At 43.8% G+C, this 19215-nt stretch overlaps 1 protein-coding gene across 2 annotated transcripts in view; it reads left to right on the top strand.

Annotated features, from left to right (window-relative positions):
- Positions 1–19215, top strand: part of dync2h1 (dynein cytoplasmic 2 heavy chain 1) — an 836995-nt gene that overhangs the window by 360369 nt on the left and 457411 nt on the right. For both annotated transcript variants that reach the window (XM_068033753.1, XM_068033752.1), the window contains exon 63: positions 17306–17447. In XM_068033753.1, coding sequence (XP_067889854.1) covers positions 17306–17447 — 142 coding nt within the window. The remainder of the gene's footprint in view (positions 1–17305; positions 17448–19215) is intronic.

Raw genomic sequence — 19215 nt, 5'->3', positions numbered from 1 at the left:
ACTCAAAGCCACCAGCTCAGGTACTAGCACTGCTGGAATTTGAGGGTAGTATAGAATCGAGAAATGCACGTGATGAATCATCTAGGCCCGAATGGGCGGCAGCCAGGCAGGTGAAAGGACAGTTCTTCTGCCAGCTCACCGGAGGGCAAGGTCACACTTGTGGTCTGCTACAGGAGACTCTGATGAGAACGCTGATGAGGATGAACACCGAGATGCTTGGTGCATTGTCGCCTGCCGGACGGTCTTTTCTCACTGTCAAGGAGCATGGAGGTGTCTGGCTCCAACATGGCGGAGGACATTGTGCAGAGCTTTTAGCCCATCCTTTCTACCATGGAAGTGACAGCCAACTCTATGACAGAACTTGCGGACGCAGTGGTGATCCAGCGTCCAGTGGCCGCTGTCTCACTTCTACTGCAGAACAGGCAGAAGCCACCTGATGTCTCAGTGCTGCAGTGAAGCTCAGATAGATGCAATGAGATCCATGCTTGCTGTCATGCAGTCTCAGACTGCTGCCATCATGGCTATGGATCTCAGTGCTCAAAGGACCTTGCAGGTTCTTACAGAAGCCCAGCAATTTCTTCTCCAGCAGATTACTGGGATATCTGAGGTGCTGCCTTGTGTGAGTGGCAGTGGGATTGTGGAGCATAATCCTGCTGTCCCCTCTCAGGATGAAAGCATTCGTGATGCCACCAGTGCCACTCCACCAGAGAATATTGTAGGGCTCCCTCCCCGAGTGGTGCAGGCAGCGAAACCAGTGCCAATGGATCTGCTGCACAATGTTTGTGGCAGCAGAATGGCTGTCATTGTATACCTGTTGTCCTTGCGTGGTTGGGTGGCGGAGAGGTTCATCAGCTATGTGTAGAGGGGCAATCCCTGGTCTCCAAGCAGGCAGACTCTGGTTCTTTGTGGTGTCCCAGACTGCCTCAGGATGACGGAATTGTGGCTGCTGCCAGGATAGCGGGCATTCACCGACATGATGGTTTGGGCATTGTTGCACACAAACTTAACATTAATGGAGTGGAATCCCATGTCGTTCCTGTACTTCACCCCACTGACATGGACCCCCAGAACCACATGTGTGTAGTTGATGACTCTCTGTGCCATTGGGATTTTTCCTACCCTGACAAAATCACATACCTGTTCATCCTGCTTCTCTCTGATTAGAGAGAAAACGTTGAACTCGCCTCTCCTCACATACAGAGCCTCCGTCATTTCTCAGTTGCAGCGATGGATGACTTACTGGGACAAGTTTAAAATATCACTGATCCTGCTTGGAAGTTTAGAGTGACAGTGACCTTGATGGCCACTGACAGCACATTCCTTGCCCTGATGTGAGGCTGCAGGTTCTGTTGAAAGAGGCGGCACAGTTCTGTGTCACCATTTTCGTGAATCTTAGGCCCCCCTTGGAAGTAGCAGCAGTGCTCCCTGAAAATCTTCCGTCTGTGCAGAGGTTCTCCTCTCTGCAGCCTCTGCTCCAATTGTCTGTTGTGTTGCAGACCCAGAGGCCCTGCAGCTACAGCCCCCATACCTGTTGCACCCTTTGTGTGAGCAGGTCACCAAATAATTTGCCCTCCCTGTGAGGATGCAGCAACATTCCCTGCTATATTCAGCAGTTGACCTCCAAAAACACCCCACAGCACTTTCACAAACTTTGCAATAGCAGAAGTCAAAAGCCACCTACAAGTTGGATGGCTGGCCCCTTAAATAGCTCCAGTTGGGGCGAGTGCCCCTTGTGCAGCTGAATGCTTGTGAATAACATAGGGATTCACTGGACCTGCGCGGTCCAGCTTTCAAAACCTTGTGCCAATCAGCTGGAATGGCTGATTAACATTGCAATCTGTCAAATCGAGAGCTTCCGGCAAATGCATGTCTGCACTAGCACCCCTCCCAGTAAGCAGCGCTGCACTAGAAGTGGCCAGAAATGCTGTGTGTGCCATTTTACGATTTCTGGGCATCCTTAATGCTGGCACCAGTTATGCTCCGGAGCTGAGTTTCACAGATAAATCTTTATTTTAATGGTCCAAACATTTCTTGCAATTGAAGTTCATTTAGAAAATAATTTCAGATTTAATACATTTGTTTATTTGATCCCTTCAAGTGTGTTTCAGAACTGCTTGTAAGTTAGGTATATCAGACTATTCATAGTTTTGAAACCTGTTAAACATACCTCCAAATAACCTAAATTTGTCAATCTCTGAGCAAAAAATAAATGGTATGTTGGCCTTCATAGTGAGAGGATTCGAGTACAAGAGCAAGGATGTCTTGCTGCAATTATACAAGGCTTTGTTGAGACCACATCTGGAGTATTGTATGCAGTTTTGGTCTCCTTATCTGAGGAAGTATGTTACTATGGAGGGAGTGCAGCGAAGGTTCACCAGACTGATTCCTGGGATGGAAGGACTGACGTATGAAGAGAGATTGGATTGATTAGGCTTGTATTCGCTAGAGTTTAGAAGAATGAGAGGGGATCTCATAGAAAGCTACAAAATTCGAACAGGACTGGACAGACTAGATGCAGGAAGGATGTTCCCGATGGCAGGGGAGTCCAGGACCAGGGATCACAGTCTAAGGATAAATGTAGGACATTTAGGACTGAGATGAGGAGGGATTTCTTCACCAGAGAGTGGTGCACCTGTGGAATTCTCGACCACAGAAAGCAGTTGAGGCCAAATCATTAAATATATTCAAGAAAGAGTTAGATGTAGCTCTTAGGGCTAATGGGATCGAGGGACACGGGGAGAAAGCGGGAACAGGGTAGTGAGTTTGGATGATCAGCCATGATCGTATTGAATGGTGGAGCAGGCTCGAAGGGCCGAATGGCCTACTCATGCTCCTATTTTTCTATGTTTCTAAAGCATGGACTTCCATTGTTAGAGCAAAAAATACAATGAACACAAACGTTGTGCTTGATTTTGAGGCTTAACCATTGACTGTAAAAGTAGTAATCCACAGGCACAGGCTAATGCCCTGGGTTCAAATTCCACCACGGCAGCTGGAATTTAAATTCAATTAATAAATATCAGGAATTGAAAGCTAGTCTCAGGAATGGTGCCATGAAATTATCATTGGTTGTCGTAAAAAACTATCTGGGTCGCTATGTCCTTTAGGGAAGGAAATGTGCTGTTCTTACCCTGGTCTGGCCTATATGTGATTCCAGACCCACAGGAATGTGGTTGACTCTTAACTGCTCTCTGAAATGGCCCAGCAAGGGAAATTAGGGATGGGCAACAAATTCTGGCCTTGCTAGCGACACTCACATGCCATGAAAGAGTTTAAAAAAAAAAAAAATTTTTTAAATTCTCATGGTCATATCCTGACCACCAATGGCTGTTCTCCAGACTGGTCGCAGCTGATCGAGTTTTGATGTTTCACTATTCTGTAAATTCAAAGCTGGAATCCTGTCTTTGTTACATCCCTAAGCTACACTAAGATTCATACACTGTAGCATCTGTAAAGCAAAGCTTTGGTTCACTTTATCTTTTTAGTGACTCTTTTATTCATTTGAAACTATATAAAAATACAACTGTCAAGTTGTACCTTCACCTTCAGATAGCTTTGGATTTATGGTTTTAAGCTGTACAGTGCTGCAGGGCTATGGGGAAAGAACAGGGGAGTTCATCCATTTTCAAATAGCTGGCATAGACATGATGGGCCAAATGGCCTCTTTGCTTTACGATTCTATCATTCCCATATTTGCATTTTCTCCGTCTCCGACGCATCTGCTCTGATGATGCTACTTTCCATGACAGCGCTTCTGATATGTCTTCCTTTTTCCTCAGTTGAGGACTTCCCTCCACTGTGGTTGACAGGGCCCTCAATCGTGTCTGGCCCATTTCCCGCACCTCTACCCTCACCCCTTCCCCTCCCTCCCAGAACTGTGACAGGGTTTGCCTTGTCCTCACTTTCCACCCCACCAGCTCCACATCCAAAGGATCATCCTCCACCATTTCCACCATGCCCAGTGTGATGCCCCCACCAAACACATCTTCCCCTCCCTTCCCCCTGTCAGCATTCCGAAGGAATCGTTTCCTCCGCGACACCCTGGTCCACTCCTCCATTAGCCCCACCACCTCGTCCCCTTCCCACGGCACCTTGCCCTGCAATCGCAGGAGGTGTAATACCTGCCCATTTATCTCTTCTCTCCTCACTATCCAAGGCCCCAAACACTCCTTTCAGGTGAAGCAGTGATTTACTTGTACTTCTTTCAATTTAGTGTACTGTATTCGCTGCCCACAATGTGGTCTCCTCTACATTGGGGAGACCAAATGCAGACTGGGTGACCGCTTTGCAGAACACCTCCGCTCAGTCCAAAAGCATGACCCCGAGCTTCTGGTTGCAGGCCATTTCAACATTTCCCCCTGCTCTTATGATCACATCCCTGTCCTGGGATTGCTGCAGTGTTCCAGTGAACATCAACACAAGCTCGAGGAGCAGCACCTTATTTACCAATTAGGCACGCGACAGCCTGTTGGACTGGGACTGAACATTGAATTCAGTAAATTCAGAGCATCATGGGGCCCCCTTTTTATTTTTATTTTGAGTTCTTTTTTCTTTATCTGTTTATTTTATTTTAATTTGTTTAGTTTGTTTCTACTGTGCCTACCCACTGTTTTTTTTCATGTTTGTGCTTGGGGCCAGGCTGCTCAGTTTTCTGTCCATTAGCACCCTCTCTGTACTAATGCTTTGCCTTTCAACACACTATTAACATACCGTTTGCCTTTGCTCCATGACCTTCTGGCCAGTTATTCTCTGTGACCTTGTCCTATCAACACCTTCCCTTTTGTTAACTCTTGCCTCACCCCCGCTTTAGATTAGATTAGATTAGAGATACAGCACTGAAACAGGCCCTTCGGCCCACCGAGTCTGTGCCGAACATCAACCACCCATTTATACTAATCCTGCACTAATCCCATATTCCTACCAAGCATCCCCACCTGTACCTGCACTTCCCTACCACCTACCTACACTAGTGACAATTTATAATGGCCAATTTACCTATCAACCTGCAAGTCTTTTGGCTTGTGGGAGGAAACCGGAGCACCCGGAGAAAACCCACGCAGACACAGGGAGAACTTGCAAACTCCACACAGGCAGTACCCGGAATCGAACCCGGGTCCCTGGAGCTGTGAGGCTTAAAACCTTTTACATTTCTAATAGCTGCCAGTTCTGGTGAAGGGTCACTGACCTGAAACGTTAACTCTGCTTATGTCTCCACAGATGCTGCCAGACCTGCTGAGTATTTCCGGCATTTCTTGTTTGTGTTTCAGATTTCCAGCATCTGCAATATTCGCTTTTAAGTTAAACTTTTGATACTGGATATGCTATTCAGCTTTTTGATAGTGACCTTTCTGTCATATCTTTCCTGAAATAAACAAAGGTTCTTATACTTTATCAGTCTGATAAACCCAAGAATTGAAGCAAACAATCTGATAGTATTTAATTTATATTATTGAGGGTTAGTCTTGTTGTCTGTTCTGACAAAGCTGTGACAATGTCCTAAGTCAGCCTTGGAGAAATGATCATAGAATCACATTTCACAGAAGGAAGCCATTTGGCCCATTGTGTCTATGCCTGTGCCGGCTATTTGAAAGAGCTCTAAAATTTGTCCCACTCGCCTGCTCTTTCCCCTGAATTTTTTCTTTTCTTTTCTTTTCAAGGATATATCCAACTCCCTTTTGAAAGTTAGTATTGAATCTGTTTCCATCATCTTTTCAGGCAGTGCATTCAGATCGTAATAACTCGCTATGTTAAAATATGCCTCTATTTATTAAGCCCAGGATCCCATCTGCTTTTTTAACAAGCTTATTGAACAAGGTTAGAAAAGAGGGGCTGAGACTTATAAACAATGTCTCTGCTCCCTTTATGATGTCCCTGTATTTCTGGAGCTTCTTCTGAGGGGTGGAGCACACCTGCATCTGCATGTAGACCCAAAATCCTCATCTAAATGGTGGAATGGGATGCTTCTGGCTTTCTTGCCTCAATTCCTGTTGTTGCACCCTGTGGATCCTCAAAGACACTGGAGGTGTATCCTACCCTTCTCAGAACTTAAGGTGTAAAGAGGATACCAGAGGTAATTGGAATTTTTTTGACAATGACTCACTTGACCTTCATGCTTTGGGGCCTTCTGGCTGTTCTTTGACATAAACTAGAAAGTCTGAGGCTGGCAGCCAGCCCTTGGCCACAGTCATTTTCTCTCCTGTTTCCTGGTATAATGCACTGTTAGGGCACGAATCAGCGCCAAGGGTGTAACCTGGTCACAGTAGTTGAAGGGGTGTGGAGGGGTAATATTGGCACAAAATGTTCTTTAACTCTAGTAAGTCTGTTAAATTATATGGACCAGCATTTCATTGTTTTCTTATAAAGCAAATGTCCACTGTGAGGAATGGTTGTAACATCATAGCTGGGTGTTGATAAGCATACAAATGGCCTCAACAGGGTAGTAATATTTAAGGATGCCTAATTTTGTTAACAAAAAGGGTAAGGTAGTATGGCGGTTTTGTTATTGGACTAGTAATCCATAGGCCTGGACTAATAATCCTGAGATAAGAGTTCAAATCGCACGATGGCAGTTGCTGAATTTTTATTCCTTTAAATACAAAAAGCTGGAATAGTATCTGTAATAGTGACCATGGAGCTATTGGATTGTTATAAAAACCCAACAAGTTTACTAATGTCTTTTAGGGAAGGAAACCTGTCATCCTTACCTGGTCTGGCCTATGTGTGACACCGGATCCATAGCGATGTGGTGACTCTAAACTACCCCTTGAAATGTTCTAGCAAGTCAGTTATTTGTATCAAATCTCTACAAAAAAGTACATAAAGAATAAAACCAGATGGACCACTTGGCATTGATCTAGGCATCAGATTTGGACAGGAGAAAGGCACATCCAGCCCAGCCAGCCCTGCAAAGTCCACTTCCTTGGGGACTTGTTCCAAAGTTGGGAGAACTATCCCACAGTCTAGTCAAGCAACAGCCTGATATAGACAAACTTACAGAATCATATCTATCAGCCAACTTCCTCAGCTCCTCCACCACTATCCCAGGTGTGGGTATGTTATTGGATATGTCTTGCCTATGGGATAGGACATACCCAACAGAGGTGGTGGCACAGTGGTACAGAGTCGAGAAGGAGTGGCCCTGGGCGTCCTCAACATTGACTCCAGCATCAGTCTCATGGCATCAGGTCAGACATGGGTATGGAAACTTCCTGCTAATTACTACCTACTCTCCCTCAACTGATGCATCAGTACTCTTCCATGTTGCACTTGAAAGAAACACAGGGTAACAAGGGCTCTGGGTGGGGGGGCTTCAATGTACATTACCAAAAGTGGCTCAGTAGTACCACTATTGATCAAGCTAGCTGGGTCCTGAAGGACATAGCTGCCAGAATAGGCTTGTGGCAGGTGTTGAGAGAACCAACATAAGGGAAAAACCTACTTGACCTCATCTGCAACAATTTACCTGTTGTAGATGCATCTGCCTCTGACAGAGTGACCAATGCACAGTCCAAGTGGAGACCAAGTCCCATCTTCACACTGAGGACACCGTACATCACGTTGTGTGGTACTGCCACCATACTAGACCAGACCTAGCTCAAAACTAGGCATCCATGAGGTGCTGTGTATCATCAGCAACAGCAGAATTGTATTCCACCACAATCTGTAATTTCATGGCCTGGCACTTTACCGTTCCCATCAAGCTAAGGGATCAACCCTGGTTCAATGAGGAGTATAGGAGAGTATGTCAGGAGCAGCAGCTGGTGTACCTGAAGATGACATGAAACTTGGTGAAGCTACAACAGAGAAGTACTTACATGCTAAAAAGTGGAAGCTAAGAGATTCCACAACCAATGGATCAGATCAAAGCTATTCAGTCCTGCCCCATCCTGTCATGAATAGTGGTGGACAATTAAATAACTAATAGGAGGAGGAGGCTCCATGAACAACCCCATTCTCAATGATGGCATAATCCAGCATGTGTGTGGAAAAGCCAAGACTGAAGCTTTTGCAGCTATCCACAGCTGGAAGTGCTGAGTGGATGGTCCATCTTGGCCTCTTCCGGAAATTCCCACTTTCACTGATGCCAATCTTCAGCAATTTGATTCACATCACATGATATCAAGAAATGGCAGAGCACACTGGATACAGCAAAGATTATGGGCCTTGACAATATCCTGGCTGTGCTCCAGAACTAGCAGTGCTATAGCCAAGCAGTTCTAGTACAGCTAGAACATTGGCATCTACCCAACAAGGTGGAAAATTACCCAGATATGTCCTGTCCTCAGTGCAGGGCAAATCCAATTTAGCTAATTATTGCCCCATCAGCCTACTCTCAATCATCAGCAAAGTGATGGAAGGTGTTTCAACAGTGCTATGAAGCAGCATGTACTCACCAATAACTGCTCACCAATGTTCAATTTGGGTTCCACCACTCAGCTCCAGACCTTATTACATGCTTGGTCCAAACATGGACAATACAGCTGAATTCCAGAGGTGAGATGAGAGTGAATATCCTTGACATCAAGGCAAGGTTTGACCGAGTGTGGCACCAAAGAATGTAGAAGTCAGGGGGAATCAGGTGGAAAACTCTACACTGGTTGGAGCCATACCAAGCACAAAGGAAGATGCTTGTGATTGTTGGAGGCCAATCATCTCAGCCTCAGGACATCACTGCCGGAGTTCATCAGGGTAATGTCCTAGGCCCATCTATCTTCAACTACCTCATCAATGACCTTCCCTCCATCATAAGGTCAGAAGTGGGGATGTTAGTTGACGACTGCACTGCATCCAGTTCCTCAGAGAATGAAGCTGTCTGTGCTAAAATGCAGCAAAACCTGGACAACGTCCAGGCTTGGACTGATAATTGGCAAGTAACATTTGTGCCATACGAGTGCCAGGCAATGATCATGCCCAACAAGAGAGAATCTAACCACCACCTCTTGATATTTAACGCCATTGCCAAATGCTGTTCACCCATCATCCCTGTGCTCGCAGATCTACACTGGTTCCCAGTTAAACCACATATTGATTTTAAAATTCACATCCTTGTTTTCAAATCCCTCCATGACTTGGCCCCTCCCTATCTCTGTAATCTCCTTCAGCCCGACAACTGATGAGAGATGCACCCTCTCATACCAGCCTCTTGAACATCCCCGATTTTAATTGCTCCACCATTGGTGGCCATCCCTACAGCTGCCTAGGCCCCTCTGCCACTGTCCCTTGTTTTCTTCCTTTAAAACTCTCCTTAAAAGCTACCTATTTGATCATCTTTTGTTCATTTACCCTAATATCTCCTTATGTGACTCAGTGTCAGAATTTTTATAATGCCTTTGTGAAGTGCCGTGGGACTTTTTAATATGTTAAGGACACTGTATAAATGCAAGTTGTTGTTGTTACCATCATTGAATCCCCCACCATCAATATCCTGGAGGTTACCATTGACCAGAAATTTAACTGTACCAGCCACATAAATACTATGGCAAGTCAAGAGAAAGAAAAATTCCAAGGGTGGGACCCACCATCCGTGGTTAACTAAAACAGTTAAAGATAGTGTCAAACTTAAAGAAGAAGCCTATAATTGCACAAAGATGGGAGGCAGGTCAGAAGAGTGGACAGAATCTAAAAAACAGCAAAGGATGACTAAAAGATTGATAAGGAAGGTAAAATTAGAGTATAAGAGAAAGCTAGTGTCATGCAGGCCCCAAACCGCCAAGAATGAGGAACATTAATTTCAGCACATGGACGTTAAATTTTAAAATTGTTGCTGGGAAGAAAAGAAGGCTTGTTACAAGGGGTTGCCAAGCCCCTGACTGGAAAGACATCTTTGCATACGAGCAGACAGTGATGGAACAAAGAAACCAGTCCCTGCTCCCCAATACACAAAAGAGACCTGGTCAAACCAGTTGGTCATGTGACCACCTGCTGGCCAACCAGGGGAGTTTTAAATTGGAGAAACAGTGTTGGAACTCAGAAAGCTCGCTCCTGGACTGAGAACATCTCTCTCCTGTCTGCTCTCAGCTCTATCACCAGCTTTGGAAACCATTGAAGACATATGAATCCCAAGAGAGAAAAGTCTGCTACAGCAAACATGGTTTAAGAAAAATACTGGGCCCCTTCCGAAAAGCAAGATCTACCTACAAGCAAGGAGTACAGCGAGCTCGAAGCGCAGTAACAAAAACCCTTCTTCAGAGATTGTTTCAACCCTCTCTAGTTTATTTTTCTTCTGCTCTTTTCTGTCTGTTTGCATGTGCGTATCACGTATGCATGCCAGTGTGGGGCACGGCGTGTACCCGTAGGCGTTAACTGAATTAGAGTTTAAGTTTTAATAAATTTCACTTTCCTTCTTTAAACCTAAGAAAGCTTGTTTGTGCTCATTTCTTTGCCTTATAATTGGAAAGCGGTGAACAAGGATTCACCAAGGGGGAGCTCAAAATGTAGTGTTTAAAATTAAAACCCTGTTACAATAAGACCAGGTGAAGGCTGGGAAAGACCCCTAGACACCTTCCTCGTAACACTAGCTAGAAATATAAAGACAGATTGTAAGAGTTTCTATAGCTAGTTAAAAAAGAAAAGAGTTAACAAACTGAGCATTGGTCCTATAGAAAGTGAGCCTGGGGAATTAATAATGATAATAAGGAGATGGCAGTTAAATTGAACTGATATTTTGCATCGATCTTCACTATTGAGGATACAAGTAACGTTCCAGTATTAGCCGTAAGTCACAAAATGGAAGGGAGGGAGGAACTGAAGAAAATTACAATCACCAGGGAAGTGGTACTGAACAAATTGTTGGAGCTGCGGGCTGACAAGTCAACGGGTCCTGATGGACTTCATCCTAGGGTGTTAAAAGAAGTGGCTAGTGAGATAGTCGATGCGTTAGTTTTAATTTTCCAAAATTCTCTAGATTCAGGTAAGGTTCCTTTAGATTGGAAAATAGCGAATGTAACTCCTTTATTCAAAAAGGGAGGGAGACAGAAAGCAGGAAACTACAGGCCATTTAGCTTAACTTCAGTCTTAGGGAAAATGTTAGAAGCTATTTTTAAAGACGTTATAGCAGGGCATTTAGAAAAATTCAGTGTAAGCAGGTAGAGTCAACACGGTTTTGTGAAAGGGAAATCATGTTTAACCAATTTATTGGAGTTCTTTGAGGGAGTTGCATGTGCTGTGGATAAAGATGGATGTATTATACTTAGATTTCCAGAAGGCATTTGATAAGGTGCCACATCAAAGGTTATTGCAGAAAATAAAAGCTCATGGTGTCGGGCTAACATATTTGGCATGGATAGAAGATTGGCTAGCTACAGGAAACAGAGTAGGCATAATTGGGTCACTTCTGGTTGGCAAGATGTAACAAGTGATGCGCCACAGGGATCTGTGCTAGGCCTCAACCTTTTACAAATTATATAAATGACTTGGATGAAGGGACCGAAGGCATGGTAGCTAAATTTGCTGATGACATAAAGATAGGTAGGAAAGTAACTTGTGAAGAGGACATAAGGAGGCTACATAGGGATATAGATAGGTTAAGTGAGTGGGCAAATTCCTGGAAAATGGAGTATAAAGTGGGAAATTGTCCACTTTGGCAGGAAGAATAAAAAAAGCAGCATATTATCTAAATGGTGAGAGATTGCAGAGCTCCGAGATGCAGAGGGATCTGGGTGTCCTAGTGCATGAATCGCAAAAAGTTAGCATGCAGGTACAGCACGTAATTAGGAAAGCTAATAGAACATTACTGTTTATTGCGAGGGGAATGGAATACAAAAGTAGGGAAGTTATGCTTCAGCTATACAGGGCATTGGTGAAACCACATCTGGAGTACTGTGTACAGTACTGGTCTCCTTATTTAAGGAAGGATGTAAATGCGTTGGAGGCAGTGCAGCGAAGGTTTACTAGACTAATACCTGGAATGAGCGGGCTGTTTTATGAGGAAAGATTGGACAGGCTAGGCTTGTATCCGCTAGAATTCAGAAGAGTAAGAGCAACTTTATTGAAAGATATTAGATCTTGAGGGGTCTTGACAGGGTGGATGTGGAAAGGATGTTTCCCCTTGTGGGAGAATCTTGAACTAGGGGTCACTGTTTAAAAATAAGGGTCGCCATTTAAGACCGAGATGAAGAGAATTTTTTTCTCTCAGGTGGTCGTGAGTCTTTGGAATTCTCTTCCTCAAAACGTGGTGAGAGCTGTTTTTAAGGCAGAGGTAGATAGATTCTTGATAAGAAGTGGGTGATAGGTTATTGGGGGTAGGTGGAAATGTGGAGTAATCAGTTCAGCCATGAACTTATTGAATGACGGAGCAGGCTTGAAGGGCCAAGTGGCCTACTCCTGCTCCTAATTCATATGTTCTTACATTTGTAAGAAGCAGGGTATTCTGCAGTGAGTGAGGACCTTCTGACTCCCCAAAAACTTTCTACCACCAACATGACACAAATCAGGAGTGTGATAGAATACTCTTGTCTGTATGAATGCAGCTTCAACAGCAGTCAAAAAGCTTGACACCGTCCAGAACAAAGCATTCCATTTGATTAGCACCTCACCCGCCATCCTGAACATTCACTCCTTCACCCTGGCAACTTGGCTGCAGAGTGTACCATTGCATTGCTGCAAGCCGCCTGGGCTTCTTCAACAGTTCCTCCCAAAGCTGCAATCTCTATGACCTAGAAGGGCAACGGGTACAGGGGCAAATCACCATCTCCAAGTTCCCCTACCATCCTGACTTGGAAATACATCATAGTTCCTTCATTGTTACTGGGTCAAAACCGTGGAATTTCCTATCTAGCAGCACTGTGGGAATACCTTCACTGCAAGGGCTGCAGTGGTTCAAGAAGGCAGCTCACCACCACTTTCTCAAGGGCAGTTAGGGATAGCAATGATGCTCATATCCTGTGCATAAGTTTAAAAAAAAAACACGTTAATGACAAGAAGCTTACCTAATTTGTACCTTTTATGTATGCTATTGATTAAACAGACAGGCTGAAACACTATGTAAATAGCAATATCTTAGGCTGTTGATTTTCAATTTGTCAGCTAATAATTTAGAACCCTGTGCAGTTGTGAAAATGATTTATTGGGATTAGAGAAAGCGTAGATTTTTGTTTATTTAAATATCAATAATCTTAATAACTTTTAACAGGCATCAACTGTACCTTTTAAAGCTCATTTGAAGACAGAATAGGTTAAATTGCACTTCCATGCACTTCCGACCTGAAGTGTGATGACTGCCATATTGGGAAGGACAGACGAGGTGTATTTTACCTATGACTGAAGCAGGCGTTACTCCCTTTGCATATGCAGATATGAGGCCTAAAACCTGCTTCAGGTCCCGCTGCAACATTGGTTTGCCTTGAGGCCAGTGCTGGCTACATATCACCAACATTTCAAAAAAAGTTTACACACCGTCACCATTCCAATTGCTAATGCTTCTGGCCCCGAGATCCCAGACCTCCAGGTCCTGAGGCTGACCTCTGATCTCCCTCTCTCTTTCTCTTTCCCAACCAGCCACCTCTCCACCCAACCCACTCCCCCAATTGCCTCCCTCCAGCATTTCCCCCCCCGCCACGCCTCGCAGACCCCTGATGCTCCTCTCCCCGGCCCCTTATACCTACCTAACACCTGATCTTTCTCTCCCAGAGCTGTCCACTGCCTGTCAAAGCCCCAGTGTCTCTCTCCCTGAGACCTGCAAACCCAACCCCATCACTTCCCTGTGGGTGCCGTGCTTGTAGCACTTAGTTCTCTTATCACTCCTGCTACACTGCTTCATTATACTGAGGCACAACGCCCAATATTCAGGGCTCCGACCTCACTGTTTGTGTGCAGGGTCACGATACTCCCCCAAAAGCATTTTAGGAAAATGACTTAGTTGCAAATTTGATGGGAAATTGCATGTAGAAATCCCTAATGATAAGAATCTGAGATGAATTTGATTTGTAACTCAGTGGGTAGATCAATACACTGTAATTCATGTTTGCAATAATTTGTATATTCCCACATTAACACCCATCTTATGTAAAAATTAGCGCTGAGATTTAAGTAAAATTTTCATACATTCATAATGTATTTTTCTGGCCTAAAATGATTTTTATTAATTTTGGACTTGATGTCCAGCAACAATTTATTTTCAAAATCTCAGGTGGAATTATACTTGAGGAACGAAGATTGTCCAGTCTTCAGGCAGGAATAATTGGACAGGATGTATAGATGTAATTCAGTCATACATTCTGTCCATATTTTTTTAGTTTTATTACAAATTCTTATTTCCATTTGTACGATCAAAACTGCCTATATAAACTTGTGCTGTGATTATATTATCCCTGCAGTGCTGGTACTACAATGTGACAAGTTTACAAGATAATTACAGATGAGGAAGACCATTCATCCCATAATAGTTTATTAATCCAGAAGCATCCTACACTTCCCATGTTACTTAAATATTCTTCTTTGGCCTCCTTGTTTCGAGAGACAATGGATAAGCACCTGGAGGTGGTCAGTGGTTTGTGAAGCAGCGTCTGGAGTGGCTATAAAGGCCAATTCTAGAGTGGCAGACTCTTCCAAAGGTGCTGCAGATAAAATTGGTTGTCGGGGCTGTTACACAGTTGGCTCTCCCCTTGCGCTTCTGTCTTTTTTCCTGCCAACTGCCAAGTCTCTTCGACTCGCCACACTTTAGCCCCGACTTAAATATATTGAAGGCTTTTGCCTCCATCTCTCTATTTCAAATGTTGATCATTTTCTGCTTGAAGAAAAGCTTCCTGGTATTACTCCTAAAGTTATCTTTAGTTTGAACTTATGCCTGGTCTTATTCCCACAATTCAATTAAAATAAAAATTCCTAGTTGACCTTTTTCATACTATTTTATAAAAGTCAATCAGCTTACACTACGGGTTGCATTTTACGCTGGGCGGATGGGAGTTGGCCACCGACATAAAAGTCGGTGGCGAACCCACTTCCGCTGAGCCCAGAGAACGGTCCCGCATTTTACGCGTCCCTGGGCTTTAAATAGTCTGAGGCGGGACTTCCATCTGCTTGAGGGAGGAAGTCCCGCCTTATTGAGCTACTGGCCAATCATCGGGCAGGCAGCTCTTAGTCCCAGTAACGCCACTGGGAGTGGTGGCCACTGCTGGGACAGCAGCCCAGCCAAGGATATGGAGCCAGGAGTGCAGGTAAGTTTAGTTTGCCTCACCGGGGAAATCGGCCTCGGCCAGCGAGGCGAGGGTGGTCGTTTGGGGGGGAACGGGGGGGCGTCTCGGGTCCTGGGGGTGGTTGGACAAGAGGGGGCGGCCCTCAATCGGGCACCCTCTGCCCGTTTGTTAGGGCCCACCCCCGGGGCGCTGAGAGGCCGCCGGCTTTCACTGGGCAGCCTTTCACATCTCCTGGATGCCCGCTTGCCACGGATAAAATCCCCATGGAGGGGGGCGAAGGCCCTTAAGTGGCCGTTAATTGGCTTGGAGTGGGCAACCCATTTCTTGTCCTCCCCTGCCCCCCCCCACCTCCTTCCACCGGCCCATATAACGTGGGGCCAAGGCGGGAACAGGTCAGGAAGGCCTTCTGGAGCCTCCTGCTCAATTTTACGCCACTCCCTCCCCACCACCATCTACTCGCTGGGGTGGCCTAAAATTCCGGCCCACCTTTCTATGCTGAAATGCACATCTCTCTAGTGTTTCCTCGCAAATCAAACGGATCAGCCTGTGAAAGCTCGCAGGCAGGATAATGTACATCAGAAATTTATATGCACAGATTGGAGGCCTCCACAAGACTTTTTGTCCCATTAGTAACCTGTGCATCCAAGTTCCCTGTGGGAGATTCCTTGCATGGAGTGTGGTTTTGTAAAATTACAACTTTTAACTGTAACATTGGTGTGAAGCAATTAACTGCAATTGCTGTTATTGTATAAAGTTATCCTAAGTTTACTTTCAATCTGTGACCCAGTAAATACAGTTTACATGTGGGAAAAATGCCTTTTTGCCTAGAATAGGGGTATATTTACAGATGGTGAATTTGACTACCTTCAATGCTATGTGACTTCACTACCACTAATACCTGGTGCATGCTTTTGTCACCTCTGGACAACACCTCACCAAAGCTCCCTTTATTAGCCTCCCTGAGCTTCATCCTATGCAAACTCTTAACTCATCCAGAACCCTGCCATCTGCATCTAATACTAAGTCCTCCTACCTTTCACCGCACTGTTGCTAACTTCCATTGGATCCCTGGCCCCAGTGCATTTACTTCAAAATGCTTGACTTTGTTTATGAATCCTTTTGTAAATTCCTCTAACCAAAAGGCCCAACCCACACAATTTGCTGTTCTGACTTTGGTTTCCTATGTGTTCAACCCTTCTGTATGCTGTACCATCAGTGGCAGAACCTTCAGCCATCATGTCCTCTCGGTCCAGAATTATCATCTTTTTAAGCCTTATGCATTTTGACATCTTTTGATATCTACAGTGCCTTTCTCAAAACCTACTTCTTAAACCATTCTTTTATCCACTTTCCCGAAAAAGTGCCTTGGTACATTTCACTGCTTCAAAGGTATTTCCAAAGTGCAAGTTGCTGTATTAAAAGTGATATGCATACAGTACAATGAGCTACTTAAATATTTGGTAAACTTCCCAAAGATCTGCAATTTCAGATTGTCAAAACAGATACCTCACAGTTCATTACAAGTGGCAGATAGGGGTCAGTTTAGATTTCCTAAAAATTCTAGTCATGTCTTCAGTAATGCTATCTATGAGGGTGTTAGCTTGATGTAGACAATATAAAAATGGCTCATGGAAAATTTCCATATTTTAAAAAATGTTAACATTTTGTTAAAAGTTTGTTCTGGAGCTTCCCCCTGCAGAAAACTCACAGGTGGATGCAAAACATGATGTGACACTGAATTGTACAAGCCCGAAAGGTCCCGGGTTCAATAACTAACTGGCTTAAATGTAATTTTAGCTGATTTTAGCGAGGGCAGCAGTAGAGTTGCCTCAAATAGCTTCAGGATGCTGGGCTTAGAAGGGGAAAAAGTCCTGATTGATTTCCAGTGATCCAGTACTTGCAATTGCATCTGTATACATGTTTTATGAAGATAGTATTGGGCTCAGCTGTGACTTCACACTCTACTAACACCTCCACCAAGCAGGACCTTCCTGGTTTGCATGTCAAATATTCTGTCAATACTCAATATCTCGGGTCACCCTTGATGAATGACCACTTGGGCAGTGTATCAGAGAGCTTTCAATAGCTTTAGACCTGTGCCTTCAGGAGAATAAGAGAAAGGGAGAAAATAGGAAATGAATTATCTATTGCCTTCTTCCTTTTAATGTTTCTAGGTAGCAGAGATCACAGAAGAGTTAAATACTTTGCCGAAGAGAGCGCAACTGGCTGCTGCTTTTATCACCTATCTGTCTGCTGCTCCAGAAGATCAGAGAAAAGCCAGTTTGGAAGAATGGATGAAATCATCAGGCCTTCAAAGTGAATATAATACATTTTTATTAAATTTGTCTTGTGGCTGTACATTCTAGGGGTGTTCTTTCCAATATTACACTTGTCATAAGGCTCTTATTCGTATTTCAGAAGGAATAGAATGGATTGTCTATTGTATTTTTCTTTTGTTCTGTTAACTAGTTTCCCACAGTTTCAAACAGGTGGCATTAGAACTCTGGGCTTTCAAAGTATGATGCTGAAACATTAATTGCTGGAATTAGAACAGAATCATAGTTGTTGAATTATGCTGTTATGGTGTATTTAATTAGCTCGGGGAATATGACAAAATGTTATTGATTACAAAGTATATTTACCAGCTAAACTATGGTAGTTGGTATGAAAATTGTTAATTCTCATCAACACTATACCTTTTTTAGATACATGGCCTGAGTATTTTTAAGAACATGAAATAAGATTATTGTATTAATAATATGATCCAGGTTGCATAGCACACCAGGTTGTTTATGGCCATAGTTAACTATTTTCTTTTATAGTGAAAATGCTGAGAATCTGTGCCTGAATACCTGCAACCCTGCTCTGTTGCAGTAACAATAGAAATTACAATCTGCTACTGACCTTGGTTAGCATCCAGTTTAGCATCTCCTTCATCAGCACTGCCTGTCCAGTTTTCAAATATCAATTATTTCTTGATATGTATAATAATTGACTATATTTGGGTGTCAGGCCACAATTTCAAAATTTGCAGATGACTCAAATCTTGGAAGTATTGTGAACTATGAGGAGGATAGTGATATACATTAAGAGAACATAGATAGGCTGGTGGAATTGACGGACACCACGCAGTTGAACTTTAATGCAGAGCAGTGTGAAGTGATGCATTTTGGTAGGAAGAATGAGGAGAGGCAATATAAAATAGAGTACAACGAGATCCTGGGCTTTATAAATAGAGGCATAGAATACAGAAGCAAGGAAGTTACGATGAACCTTTACAAAACACTAGTTTGGTCTCAGTTGGAGTATTGTGCCCAATTCTGAGCACTGCACTTTAGGCAAATGTTTTAAGGAGGGTGCAGAAAAGATTTACATGAATTGTTCCAGGGATAAGGGACTTTAGATATGTGAATAGATAGGAGAAGCTGGGGTTGTTCTCCTTAGAGAAGAGAAGTTTGAGAGGAAATTTGCTGCAAGTTTGAAAAATCATGAGGGGTCTAGACAGAGTAGATAGAGAGAAACTGTTCCCATTAGAACCAGAGGACACCGATTTAAGGGGATTGGCAAAAGAACCAATAGCAACATGTAGAAAAACTGTGTTGCACAGTGAGTGTTTAGGATCTGGAATGCTCTGCCTGAGAATGTGGTGAGGCCAGATACAATTGTGGCTTTCAAAAGGGAGTTAGATAATCACCTGAAGAGAAAAAAGGGCGGGGCTAGCTGAGTTGCTCTTGCAGAGAGCTGCACGGACTTGACAGGCTGAATGACTTCCTTCTGTGCTATAATCATTCTCCTCTCCTATCTGATGGATCTAGTTACAAAAGTAATAGGGCACATATATGGGAATAATACAGCAGTATGAAGTATAGATGAAGTCATGATGGGATGGAAGTGTTCAAAATTCTGAATGGTTTTGATAGAGTAAAGAAGGAGAAATTGCTTCCAGTGGCAGAATGGTCAGTAACCAGAGCGCACAGATTTAAGATGATTGACAAAAGAATCAAAGGTGACAATGAGGAAACTTTTTTTTACACACTGTTGTTGTGATCTGGCATGCATTGCCTGAAATGCTTCGTGGAAGTAG

This window comes from Heterodontus francisci, chromosome 6, assembly GCF_036365525.1.
Source record: "Heterodontus francisci isolate sHetFra1 chromosome 6, sHetFra1.hap1, whole genome shotgun sequence".
NCBI lineage: Eukaryota > Metazoa > Chordata > Chondrichthyes > Heterodontiformes > Heterodontidae > Heterodontus > Heterodontus francisci.
Note: the sequence above shows the minus strand (reverse complement) of the source record. Positions and strands in the feature narration are given on the sequence as shown.